The sequence below is a fragment of the Dermochelys coriacea genome, chromosome 2 (genome assembly GCF_009764565.3).
Source record: "Dermochelys coriacea isolate rDerCor1 chromosome 2, rDerCor1.pri.v4, whole genome shotgun sequence".
In the NCBI taxonomy this organism is placed as follows: Eukaryota; Metazoa; Chordata; order Testudines; family Dermochelyidae; genus Dermochelys; species Dermochelys coriacea.
The window spans coordinates 193,071,691-193,084,587 of record NC_050069.1 but is presented as its reverse complement, the minus strand read 5'-3'; the positions used below and the strand labels follow the sequence as shown (position 1 = coordinate 193,084,587).

The 12,897-nt window shown below is 38.9% G+C and overlaps 1 protein-coding gene across 3 annotated transcripts in view; it reads right to left on the bottom strand.

Moving 5' to 3' along the window:
* CAPN7 (calpain 7) overlaps window positions 1–12,897 on the bottom strand; it is a 43,932-nt gene that overhangs the window by 15,182 nt on the left and 15,853 nt on the right. For all 3 annotated transcript variants that reach the window (XM_038388407.2, XM_038388409.2, XM_043508957.1), the window contains 7 exons: window positions 11,476–11,561; window positions 10,227–10,320; window positions 7,993–8,139; window positions 4,950–5,056; window positions 3,389–3,509; window positions 2,960–3,104; window positions 870–969 (listed from right to left, as the gene is read on the bottom strand). In XM_038388407.2, the coding sequence (XP_038244335.1) occupies window positions 870–969; window positions 2,960–3,104; window positions 3,389–3,509; window positions 4,950–5,056; window positions 7,993–8,139; window positions 10,227–10,320; window positions 11,476–11,561 (800 nt within the window). The remainder of the gene's footprint in view (window positions 1–869; window positions 970–2,959; window positions 3,105–3,388; window positions 3,510–4,949; window positions 5,057–7,992; window positions 8,140–10,226; window positions 10,321–11,475; window positions 11,562–12,897) is intronic.

Genomic DNA, 12,897 nt, shown 5'->3' with positions numbered 1-12,897 from the left:
GTACACTGCCTTTTTAAGTAGATTAGCAAGTTGAAACAGCAGCTGCTGCCAGCAAGCTCTCTCCGTCCTGAGCCCTGTCATGTCATGTCCCCCCCACTCTGTGGAAATGGGGTAAAGAAGCAGGAAGAGGGGGTCAGGAGGGAGACACCCTGACATTAGCACCCCTCTTTCCACCCCCTGCACAGCAAGCAGGAAGCTCCCGGGAGCAGCTCCAAGGCAGAGGGTAGGCGCAGCCCATGGCAGTGGGGGAAGGGACAGCTGAATTGCCGGCAATTGATAGCCTGATGGGCAGCTGCTACACAGAGAACTTAGGGGAGCTGATAAGGGGGCTGCCGGTCCACCCTGGTTCCAAGCCTCCACCAGCGAGGTGCAACAGGCTGCTCTTTTTGCAAGCAGTGGACAAAGCAGGTGGCTGCCAAACAACGTTAAAATGGAGCATTGCACAACTTTAAACGAGCATGTTCTCTAATTGATCAGCAATGTAACAACAAAACAACATTAACCGGGATGACATTAAGTGAGGGGTTACTGTATTCAGGGAAAACATGGATGGAAGATGCAGAAGGCTACAGCAAGTCCAACCGCTCAGCAGTTAGTACTGAGATCAGTGGAGTTACACTGCATTTATGTGAGTGCAATGAAGAACAGAATCTGGACCATGGTTTTTAAAATGGGACGTCAGGCTCTGAATGAAGAGACTGGTCTCCAGCCAATGCTCATAAATTGGGCACTGATGAGGAGAATGGAGAGAAGGAAAATGCCACATCAATATTGTTGTTTTAAACTTCAAATTAATATTTACTAAAATATATACATATATTTGACTATGTTGTAGATCTTAACATTTCAATCTTTTCTGTTGGACCAACCTGTGAATACATGTTGATTCTTTAAAAAGACTTGGGTTCCAGCTCAAATAAATAACATCATAATACTGGCAAAGATCTTCCCAGGCAATCCAGAAAATCCCTATAAAGGAAACACATTTTTCATTGTTTGCTTGTAAAATATATCTTTGCTCTACGCATTTTGCAAGACCCTAATTACACACAAGCTCCGAGGTTTGTATAAAATCCATTCTCGTAAACCTGAAGACAAATGTCCATGCTGTTCACCTTCCCTATCTAAAAACAACCTCCAAAACAGGCCAGTTTGATAAACCAAGGGAGACTGAAGTTGACCTCTGAGTCACCATCTGGTCACTGTCTCTGCTGATCAGTTAGGCCGCCTTTGCTTTTCCTCAGCAGAAAGAATATTTTGCATTTCTAAGTGATGAGCAAAAGCTGTAATCCTTGTGCCCTCCTAAGAGTGGCAATGTTAATCATGTCTGTGCTGCCCCCTACTTTCTTAGGATTCTGAAAAATTAGATACAATTAATAGGTAACCTCCAGTTTAGGCAATCTATTTAATTGAAGGTCCATCAGAGAGGGGACATCACTTGTCCAGCAGAACAAGCTCTTACTCTGAAAGGAAAGTACGCGTGGCATTGTTTGAAATCTTTCCCTAGCATTCCACTTAACATCCATTCGGGTGCGCTCTAGTACACTGGAATTTGCTTAATCTTTACAATATTCACTTGCAATTATTATCCTCTCCCCAGAGTACCCAACTGCAACCACAGCCAACACTACTACTACAAAAATCCTGCTCCTTCAACTCTCCATATGCTCACAACACTGCTAATACAGATGTATTTCAGACTTAGAGTACAAAAAAAATCCAGTCATAGGAACTGTACATTTTGATACCAAGATTAGTCAGATACCAATCCAATCATAAAAAGTAACGTCTTTACAAATGTACTTCAGAACCAAGGAATTTAAATCCAAATATTGTCAAGTGAAGCCAAAGTCAGGATGGAATTATTTTCTGCTAATAAATAATGTTTTTCCACCTAGCGATTTACACCACACTCATCAACATGGAATCTCAGTGCCTTTGCGTCCATCATTTTGTAAAAAATGTGACACCAAACCAAAAAAACGTTAATTAATTACAGTGGGGAGACAAGAGACAACTATTAGCATAGAGGAAAAAAAACTACATTGTATTTCCAAAGTGGAGCAGCTATTGCAGCTTTTGGGAACGAGCTGATCTAGTGGCAGCATTTTGCCTTGCCACATGGGAAGCCCATGCTGATTTCCTTGATACAGTGCATTAGTTCTTCCTGAGGGAAGGTGGAGCAACAAGACAGGCCTGGTATTGCTCAAGCAATCTCTCTACATAATTATGTAGTAGTCTTCTTGGGCCCAAAGAAATATCTCAGCCACTTATAGTCATCCAGTCAACAAGTGCATGCAACTAAAGACTTGTGTACATTAAAGTACAGCACAGGGAGAAAATGTTGAAGTCTCCATTACAGACATCACGGATCTCTTCGGTGTAAGGAAATAAAACATTCCTTACAAGGAGCGTATGAACGTGTATTTCTGAATGCAAAGAAAACAGCTAATGAAGTACTGAAGAGTCCACTCACGTACTAGTAAACGGTATTATGAGGTTTCTCAGTATGTGTTCTGAAGTATTAAGGATGGACAAAACCACATGATTAAAAAAAGGAAAATAGAAGCGAATGCTAAGAAATAACCTCTTAAATTTAAAATATATGAAATGATCCACTCTACTTGAAATCTAGTCAATTTTGAAACATAAGTTTAAAGTAAAGTAGTGTCAGGTACTTCTTCCCTGCCTTTGTCATTTTTTTTGTTACTTTAGTCTTGTTTACTGTCCTTCCCCCATTGCCGTGTGAATGACCCACAAAAACAAGGAAACTGACCCCACTCCACATACCTGTTCTCAATTACTCAAATTGACATAAGACCTTTTTTCCTAATCTTCTAGTGATAGTATCTTCAAATGTTATTTGTAACAAAAGTAAACCAAAATAAAAAAAAAAAAACCCAGTCAAAGAGGTGTATGATTCTTTTTGACTTGACACCATCCTTTAAATTCATTTTACCATTGTCTATTTTTTGAGCTGTTCTGGGATCAAAGTTTAAGTATTTTTGTAGGCCTGGAGTCCAATTTTTCACATCATTTTCACTGTATCTTCCTTTCCAGCGTAAGTGACTCCAGGGATTTTTCAACTGGAGGAATCGAAGCCCCTAGAGAAACAGTAAATTAAAAAAATTGTCTGGTTTATCTTGTCAAGATAAGAGCGAACATATTGTTAATCTTACCTACTAGGTACACAAACTAAACACTTAAGAAAATACAGTGTTAATAAGTTTTTTGGAATAACTTAATAAAGCTCTTGAGCAAGATAAAGGTTTCAAGCCCCTTCTTTGAGCAAAACTCCACTGTCACTGTTTAAATCCACCATCTATTAAAACTGATGACAGGTAAGTAAAAAAGCACCCAGTACAAAGTTTCTTGTTTTACTGGATACCTTATATTCTCTAATATCCAAAACAGCATATGCATGGGTTGGAACTAAACCCCATTTCTCTCCTTCCTCTTCAGACATCACTCCAGTTGCTGTTGTGATAAGGACATCGCCTTTGTGAAATCTGGAGGGGAAATTAAGGAAGCTTAGTTTAGGTTATTAGCACATGTAAAATGACCAGTGTAGTAATTATTACACTCATTGAACACTAAACTCTCTTCTTCCAAATTGTCGTATTGTTAAGACCCAACTTTGCAAACCTGGAGTGTAAGTAATCTTTTCTGAAGGAGACAGAAATTATTTGTACAAGCTCAATAAAAGAAGGTATAATTGTTACTTTTCAATATTTAAAATCAGGCTCTAGTAGGAAAATTACTGTTGTCATGAAGACAACGTGTCAGATTCAGTCTTACACTGACAATGTCACTTATTAAAGATACTCAGTGAAATAAATCTTCTGCCTAACACATTGTACGATCCTTTGATGCTAGTCAATCGCTATATACATCAAACTGAAATTCGTACGTCTCTGCACTTATGATCTTGAGGGCAAATTTTCTAAGAACCAGAGGGTGAAAAGTACATGCTTCCATATTCCTACATCAGTTTGTGTGCACAAACGCTGGTTTAATGTCAGTGTAGGGCTATAGTGTCTGAAAATTTAGCCCCCCATGCCTAAATACAGAGAAACAGATCATAAGAGTGACTATCAATATACCAGGAGGTCACAAATCTACTGAAGAAAATGTGAGGTTTTTTTGTCAGGTGTACAGTGTTTGCTTGATTTAATGCTTTGGCTAAGCTGAGATCCTTTCCCATCATGTTGGTGCTCTGCCTTTCTTGACAATGAGGAGAAAGTAGTTGGCTAAAAAAGACTTTTCTTAATTTGGGAAGGGGAAAAAGGACCACCACCTGCAGCTGAAAAACATAACTAGGCCACACTTATCACAACAGCAGGATTGATATACTGAGTCCCAGGTTAGTATCATGGTCCTGACAGGTACAGAGCACCTCTGTGCTCCTCCACAGGAGATCTATTGCTTGGGCACAGTTAGTAAAGACTCTGGTGGCACTGTTAGAGCAACCTCACCACACCTGTTTCCACTTTGAAGTCAGCTTCATGCTGCATAGCTGAGAAATCCATCCTCCTTTCTCTGGCTCCTGCTTCCTCCTGAATCTAGCCCATGGGAAGATTCTAACTTCCACTCCCTATTTCTCCAGATCTGCCTCCTCCCTCCCACCACACCATTGGCAAGGAAGAGGGACTATTCTTTTTTTAAAGTTATAGTTCTCCTAGAGATGGTGATCTAGTTCTCCATCTATTAACAGAGCCCCCTTGTTTCTCCATTAGTCTCTGATGTCAAAGCCATTAATAACTCTATTCCTCCAGCGGATTTCAAAGGAGAGCACAGAGAGGGGCTATGAGGATCATATGTGGTAGGACCACAATGCTTGTGTTGAGAGCCAGTGACAAAGACCATCACATTTTTAGTCACTTTCATATCATTAACACATCTGTTTCACTGAAAGTATTTTCTGTCACCAAGGAAGAATAAACGTCTACCTCTGATAGAGCATTCTGAAAGAACTGTCCTTATTGAAAGCCTGATTGTCTGAGTGCATAGCAATCCTCTCTGGTATCCAGCCAGTCAGTGCATGGAGATCAATGTTCTGAAATGCAAGCATATTTGGTCATAAGAGACACATTAAGCTACCTTTAAGTATATTTTAAAATGCCTTATATAAAATAAGTGTATATTGTACACACAGAACTATTTTGCACCAGCCTCATAACACTTATGAGAGCATTTTTCATTAGAGGAGGCTGTGCTTAAGCATAAAAAAAAAAGATTCTCTCAAACAAGTGGCTTGATAATCCAGAACTGTTCACTGGTATCTTTTTAAAAGTACAATTATTAGTGCTTCAAGCTCATGGTTTCAAATGCCCAGCACTCTCAGAGTGAGGTCCCGAAACAAGCCTCTGTCGAAGGTGCACTTTGTGGCAAGACTCAATAGTTTAGCTTTTCTCTAGCTTGTCTCTGTGACATTGCACTCCATATGTTTTTATGAAAATATGCTAACGAGTGTGAATATAATGTAATTGGAATATGCTCATGCAAAAGGTCTCTTGTATGATATAACAAAGCTTATAATTTACTAGGTCATCCTATTTGTATAAAGGTATCATTCTTGTATCTGAAACTACAAATATGAAATATAACTCTAAGGTCCTATTGTAATTATGCAAAGTGTGGGCCATTAATGGTAGTTTGAATGGTACTTTGAATGGTAATTTGAATCTTGATGGCTCCCATTAACCAGCACAATTGACTATAGATAGCTCTGTTTACTTGCAAGCCTTCCTGTGAGTCAGGCCGGGATGAAGGCTTCCGGTCTCACCGAACATGTGACCACGTCAGCTGGTACTGGAATCCATCTTAAACTGGTGCTTTTACATTTAGAAGGAGGGGTAGGAACCCAGAGAGACAAAAGATTCCCACCTTGTGCCAAAGCTATAAAAGGGGATGGAATAGAACAAAGGGTGCTGCAGTCATAAGAAATCCCCTACCTGCCACCTGAGCTGGAACAAGGACTGTACCAAGGGGAAAAGATTGGGCCCACATTGGAAAGGAGTCTAGTCTGTCAAACAAGCTTATTGAAACATCTCTGAGGGTGAGATTTACCTGTATTCAGTTTCTTAAATATATTAGGCTTAGACTTGCATGTTTTTGTTTTATTTTGCTTGGTAACTTACTTTCTGTTTGTTATTACTTGAAAGCACTTAAATCCTACTTGTTATACTTAATAAAATCACTTTTGTTTATTAATTAACCCAGAGTAAGCAATTAATTCCTGGGGGAGCAAACAGCTGTGCATATCTCTCAGAATTATAGAGAGCGGACAATTTAAGAGTTTACCCTGTATAAGCTTTATACAGAGTAAAACTGATTTATTTGGGGTTTGGATCCCATTGGGAGCTAGGTGTCTGGGTGCTAGAGACAGGAGCACTTCTTAAGCTATTTTCAGTTAAGTCTGCAGCTTTGGGGCGTGTGGTTCAGACTCTGGGTCTGTGTTGGAGCAGACTGGTGTGTCTGGCTCAACAAGGCAGGGTTCTGATGTCCCAAGCTGCCAGGTCAGATGGGCTCAGAGGTAGTCTCAGCACATCAGGTGGCAGTCCCAAAGGGGTTTTTGTGATCCAACCCGTCACAGTCTCCAAGACACAACTAGCTTTACATGGTGAAAAGGCCTGCATAATAAAAGCAATTTCAATTTAACTAGCAGTAGTGCACTTTCCAAGCTCAATACAGAAATTCACTCCCCAAAAAATACTTAAAACAAAAAGGTCTTTTTTCCTATTCCCTCTTCCAAATAAGCAGGGCTATGAAAGCGCAAAGAAATGCCTCCCAACTTGTCTAAGGACAGTACTGACAGATAGGCCTTGGAGAGCAATACATCCGGTGCAGACATTGGGAAATGCTTCTCTGATTATGCAAAGGAGGAGACATATTGTCAAGACCGGAGTTTCTATGTTTGATTGAAACAGATGCTAGAAGTCAAGTTGTTCCTTGTCATTGACAACTTCCCTATTCTCTGAAAGTGTGTGTCATGGTAGTGACTTGAACAAACTTCGAAAAGTCTATACTATTGTTACTCTCTATAGAAGACCAAACTCAAGGAGAAATTCCCTGATAACCTACCCAAAAGATCAAAAGAAGATGAGCAACCAAAATAAAGAGCAATGAAGTCTGGTTTTCAAGACATCATCAAGCTGTGAACCTTGGTATGAACTGAGAAATACGCTGTGTGAGAGTTCAAACATTAGGAAGCATTTCTTCATGTGACTAGAGCCCAAAGTCTGGTTGGCTCAGCAAAATAGGTCCAGTTCTCATTGCAAGTGTTTTGCTTCTCAGATTAAACTTGAGCATTATATAAATGTTGCGGTTGCTAAAGAAACTACTATATGAATACCAAGTTACATAACTATGTATGTTAGTATTATTTGATAGAATAATAGTAACTTATACATGTGCCCATTCCCACCATGCGCATAAGAGCCGTAAAATGATTGATGTGCTCCTCCCCTAGCCAATTTCTCAACTTAATAAGGGAGAAAGTCTTTTACTTTTTATACAAATGGCATTAGAGACCAAAAGGGTTATTAGTGTAAGGCATAAAACTATGGTTTTATGAAACATACAAGAGCCCTAATGAAACTTCTCAAAATAAACATATGTACTTTGCAGGTGTGGGCCTAATTTTGAAAAGACTTATCCATGTGTAACTGTATCCACAAGCAGTCTCACTGAAATCCAGTTCCCCCTTTTTGATGGGACTATTCCTCCTGAGTACAGTTAAGTACGTGTGTAAGCATTTGCAAGATCGGGGCCATGGTCTCTAGTGTATGTGATCTGGGAGATGCTAAAAGCAACTTAATTTATATTTACTAAAATCATCAAAATAACTTAAAAATAAACTCAGACAGCAGCATACAAAAAGAAAAAAGTCATTCCTTTCCTCAGACAATTTGTTTAGATCTCTTCACTATTCATTCAAAGGAAAGCTACATGGACATTTTTGCCTCTTGCAAAGAACAATCTGGTACTCACAGAATTCGATCCAGGAAAATCATATCCACCCATAACTTTCATGTAAGCTTTTTCTATCAGGGACACCCACAATTCACTTCTATTGTTGGAATAAGAGCAGAGGAGTTCTCCACTGTGATCGACAGGTAACTGGTCATCTATTATCACCTGAGCAAAATAAGCAAACAAATTATCATAAAGGTGATAATTCAAACAAAGTCTTCTTAACAGATGAAAATCCTCAGAAGCTCATTCTATTTCATTTAGCTGCTTTCAGACTGAGGAAACTAAACATCATTCCCTGACTTAAAAATACAACAATTAATTCATAATAGCAGTGTAGCCTAGTCGATAAAGCACCGTACTGGGACTCGGGAGACCTGGATCCTAGTCTGAGCTCTGCCAGTAGCAGGCTGGGTGACCATGGACAAGGCACTTCACTCTGTGCCTCAGTTTCTCTACCTGTAAGATGGGGATAATAATATTGACCAACTTTGAAAAGCATTTTGAGATCTACTGATGAAAAGGTCTATACATGAGCTAGGTATTATTATTAAATGTATAGAAAAGTCTAACAAAACCTCCTCACCCAGTCAATCAGAAATATGAATAGTTATTTGTCCAAAAGGAAGAGGTCCTCAGACTTCATCACATCTGCTATCTCCAGTTCCTTCATTCCTGATTGTTTGTAGTTTTACCTTTTCTTGAAAGTAGAAGCCACATGGTGGTGGTTTTGAAATGATTAAAATCTCTTTTTTTAAATTCGGCAGAACGGTGTGTGAGTTTTTACTCCAAAAATGCTCTGTAATGGCTTCACAAAGAAAATATCTCAGCCTCATCATGACATTAATCTGTCATTAGTACAGACCATTAATGAAGCACAAACTTATGGCCCAACCCTGCAAACTTGCATGTGTGTAACCTTACTCTCCTGAGTGGCCCCAGTGACTTCAATAGGACTCATTCATGTGAGTAAGAATACTTACATGCATGTGTTACCCTAGGAGCACCCAATGCTAACTGGCAAGAGGCTCCCTATGTAAAACTCAGCTGGCTTAGCCTGCTCAACACAGCTCACACACTACAGTTGGCATGATATTTATTTAAGAAGTATCATGTAATATATCACTGGAAAACTAATAACTCACTGACCCTTAATATTCTTGCATGATGAATGGTTAATCTACAAACACGTATACCAAGGTGCTGGAAATGAGTAACTAAAATGTGTTTAAACCAGGCACGTCAGGGAAAGTTGATAAGCAGTTTTTTCCAGACAAAGAAAAGGGGATGCCACCTCAAGCCAGGTGTGGCCAAGGACAGTGGGCTATTCATTTGTATTGGAGATTGCAGAAAGATCATTTGCACTGTAAAAATCACAAGCAGAGGGTGAAGTCAGCACGGTGTCTATGCCAGAAAGCATGGCGTCTACACTCAGCGAGGGAAAGCAACTTTACCTGGGAATACACTTAAGAATACATTTCAAAGGTTTACTGAACCCATAATTTATCCTTCATCTAAGGAGGCAAAGAAATCAAGTAATCTGAGCTCCATATGCTGGATCCTGGCTAAAGGACAGGCCAGGCATGCTGGAAGAATAACAGTGGTGAGACAAAACTTCTTTGAACCAAAGATTCTAGTTTGTTGAGTTTCAGTCTGAGGTGTATTTTTACTTGTTTGTTTGAAACTATTTCTATCCTCATTGCTTATACTTGGCATTACTTAAAACAAATGGAGATAGGACTAAATTTGTTTTACTTGTACCACAAACCAACTCAGTGCTTTGATTGAAGTGGAGAGTTTGTCAACCCCAGTGAATAAGCTGCTGAGTACTGTCTCTTTAAAGGAGCAGCAAATGTGATAATGTTTTGTGGTGCTACAGTAAGAGGGGCTGAGCACTACAGAGAAAGATGTTTTTGGGGAGAACTTGGATTTGCAAGGGTGTTGATGTCACCCTCCAAGCAGTAACCAGGCTGGTGAAACTCAGGGTAAGGCTATTGTGCTACAAAGCACATACCAGCAGCACCCCAGAGTGTCACAGCATCTTTACAGGGTCAGGCACCTATACTACATTACACATTATTATGTAACCAGAATGCAATATAGCAAGGTGTAATAATTGCATATGCTTTCCAAAAAATGTATATCTAGAATTCTTATTGAGAAATAAAACACACCTTCACAATGAAACGGAATGAACTTTCAAGGTAGTTAGCTTATCCAATAATCATACTACACTTCTTAAAGCTAATTACCTTTCTAGGGACACCATTGATATGAAGTTTTACCATGTACTTTCCACATGGATTATACTCTGGTTCTCCTTTTTTATTCTGAGGGTAAATTATGCTATTAGAAAAAGAAAAAAATTATAAAGTATCTGTGAACGTGTTGTATGTATACATACTGTATGATGTTTAAAAAAAGCATTACATTAATTTGATCTATATTTGGAATTTAAAAATGCATGCCACCATCTCAAATTACTAGAATTTCTGTGTAAATCACAGCATGAGAAATTTAACTAAATGTTCTTGTTTTAATTTGTATTTCGAACAAGATCTGTATACCTCATTCTTTCTGCAGTCACTCACTCACTCAGTCAGCTAGTCATTCATTGATAATCGAACAAAATAAATGCATGCAACTGTATATTTTAACATTTAACATACATCTTTCTGAATATATACAAATGCAAATCAAAGACCATGAGTGAAGAAGTTAAGGTTTTAAGAGACCATTGCCCAAAGTATAAGGTAATAAAAAAAAAAAGACAAATGGCAGTGGTTTGGGGGAAAAAACTGCTAAAAAACTAATTTTGGATTAAAACAAAATTTCAAAAAAACCTCTTGGGTCCTGATCCCACAGTTGCTCCATGTGACAGACTGCTAAGCCCATGTGGAATTCATTACGGGATCAGGACTTTAGTTGATAACATCTCAATTCTACTTATCAATGCTAAAGCAAGAGGTAAAATGTGGCATGTATTGTACAGCAGTTGGCATAGTAAAGAGCGAAAACAAATGAATGAAGCATGATTAAGGAAGATAAAAGTGAAATAAAAATCCCCCCCTGCAAAATGGCCAAATTTTCCAAGCGTGGGTGTCTAAAGTTAAGATCCAAAAACCATATTCAGCATGTACAAAAAGGTTGTTTCATTTTCAGAAGTGCTGAGGAGCACAAATTCCAGTGACGTCAACAGGAATGGCAGGTGCTCTGCACCTTTGAAAATGGGCTCCTAAATTCATATTTGGGCACCCGAATAAAAATGTCCCTAACTTAGGCAGGTAAGCTTGAACATTTTGAACCAATTGTCTACATTTTGACTTTCTACAAAATGTAATATCTCAGGTTTATGTATGTTTATAAGCAAGCCTAACAAACCTATGTTAAATCATCACATCCATAATATAACTTTCTATCTGTTATAGCCAATGTTAAAAAGAGACAGGCTTTAAACATGTTGCATAACTGACAATATTTTAGACAGGAACAGCCATTTACCTTGTAATCAACTTTTTGTTGTATCGTCTCTCGTATGCTGCGCTGATAGCTAGTGATGCCACAAAAGAACAATCCGATACTATTGTCTAGGAGCAAAAGACACTACTGAGGGTTAAACAGTTATTAATATTTAACAGGAAAAAGTTCAATTAGAAGTGCTTCCAACAAATAAAAGAATTTCTGAACCAAGAGAGGCAAAGGTACTCCCAAAGGGTTGGTTTCAGAGTAGCAGCCGTGTTAGTCTGTATTCGCAAAAAGAAAAGGAGTACTTGTGGCACCTTAGAGACTAACAAATTTATTTGAGCATAAGCTTTTGTGAGCTACAGCTCACTTCATCGGATGCATCCGATGTAAATGTAAATGCATGTAAATGCATCCGATGAAGTGAGCTGTAGCTCACGAAAGCTTATGCTCAAATAAATTTGTTAGTTTCTAAGGTGCCACAAGTACGCCTTTTCTTTTTTCCAAAGGGTTGGGAAACCCAAGTTTCCTCAAAATTAAAACCTGATAAACTGAGACTGAAGTAAGGAATTAACTGAATGAGGACCAGAGACAGATGATTCCTAAATGTCCACAGTGTGAACAATGGGAAAATCTCTCATGGATTTCAGAGGACTCTGGATTAGGCCCTATGTGGCTTAATACTGGAACAGATATTATATAGTTTTGCCACAGAAACCCTCCACCACTCTCGGTGGTTTGACTTCTGTTTCCATTTAAGTGGCCTAAATTTAAATTTACCTGCACAGAATTTGGTTAATCATTTCTCAGGACCAATTAGTTTTGTCTGACTTCAGATTGCAAATGGAGCAATGACACAGCTATTCGGATTGATAAGAGCAAAAATTGCGAATTACGAAACTTCACCAACCTCAGTGTAAAGTTATATCTTTGGTAGACAAAAAAATAACTTAAGTTGCCACTGATTTTCCTAACATGGGTTAAAAAAAAAACCAAACAGACATCAAATTAAACACACGGTTTAATATTACATATGTTTTAATAAGCAAGTGTGTAATATGCTACTGTTAGGAAACAAAAAGGCAAACCTTGCTCCTACTAGTCTTAAACCCATGGAAGCAAATGGCGATGGAAAGAGATTAAAGCTAGCTGAATGGTGGGCCCTGCCATCTTGTGGCTGGTTGCAGGATAGAACAGTTTAGGTCAGGCTAGACAGTGCAAGCTCTGAAATTCATCTTACTGCTGCTCAAAAAACCCATTGTATGTGCCCCCCCATCGTGTATGGTGCCAAACACTGATTTTTATTTTCACTGTTAACATGTCAGAAGCTAGAGTGCTCTGCCCCTTGTCCAGTTTTACCTCGTGCGTCCCACAGCTAACAGATCAATGACTCTGGATTCTTATGGGTTTCAGAGTAGCAGCTGTGTTAGTCTGTAGTCGCAAAAAGAAAAGGAGTACTTG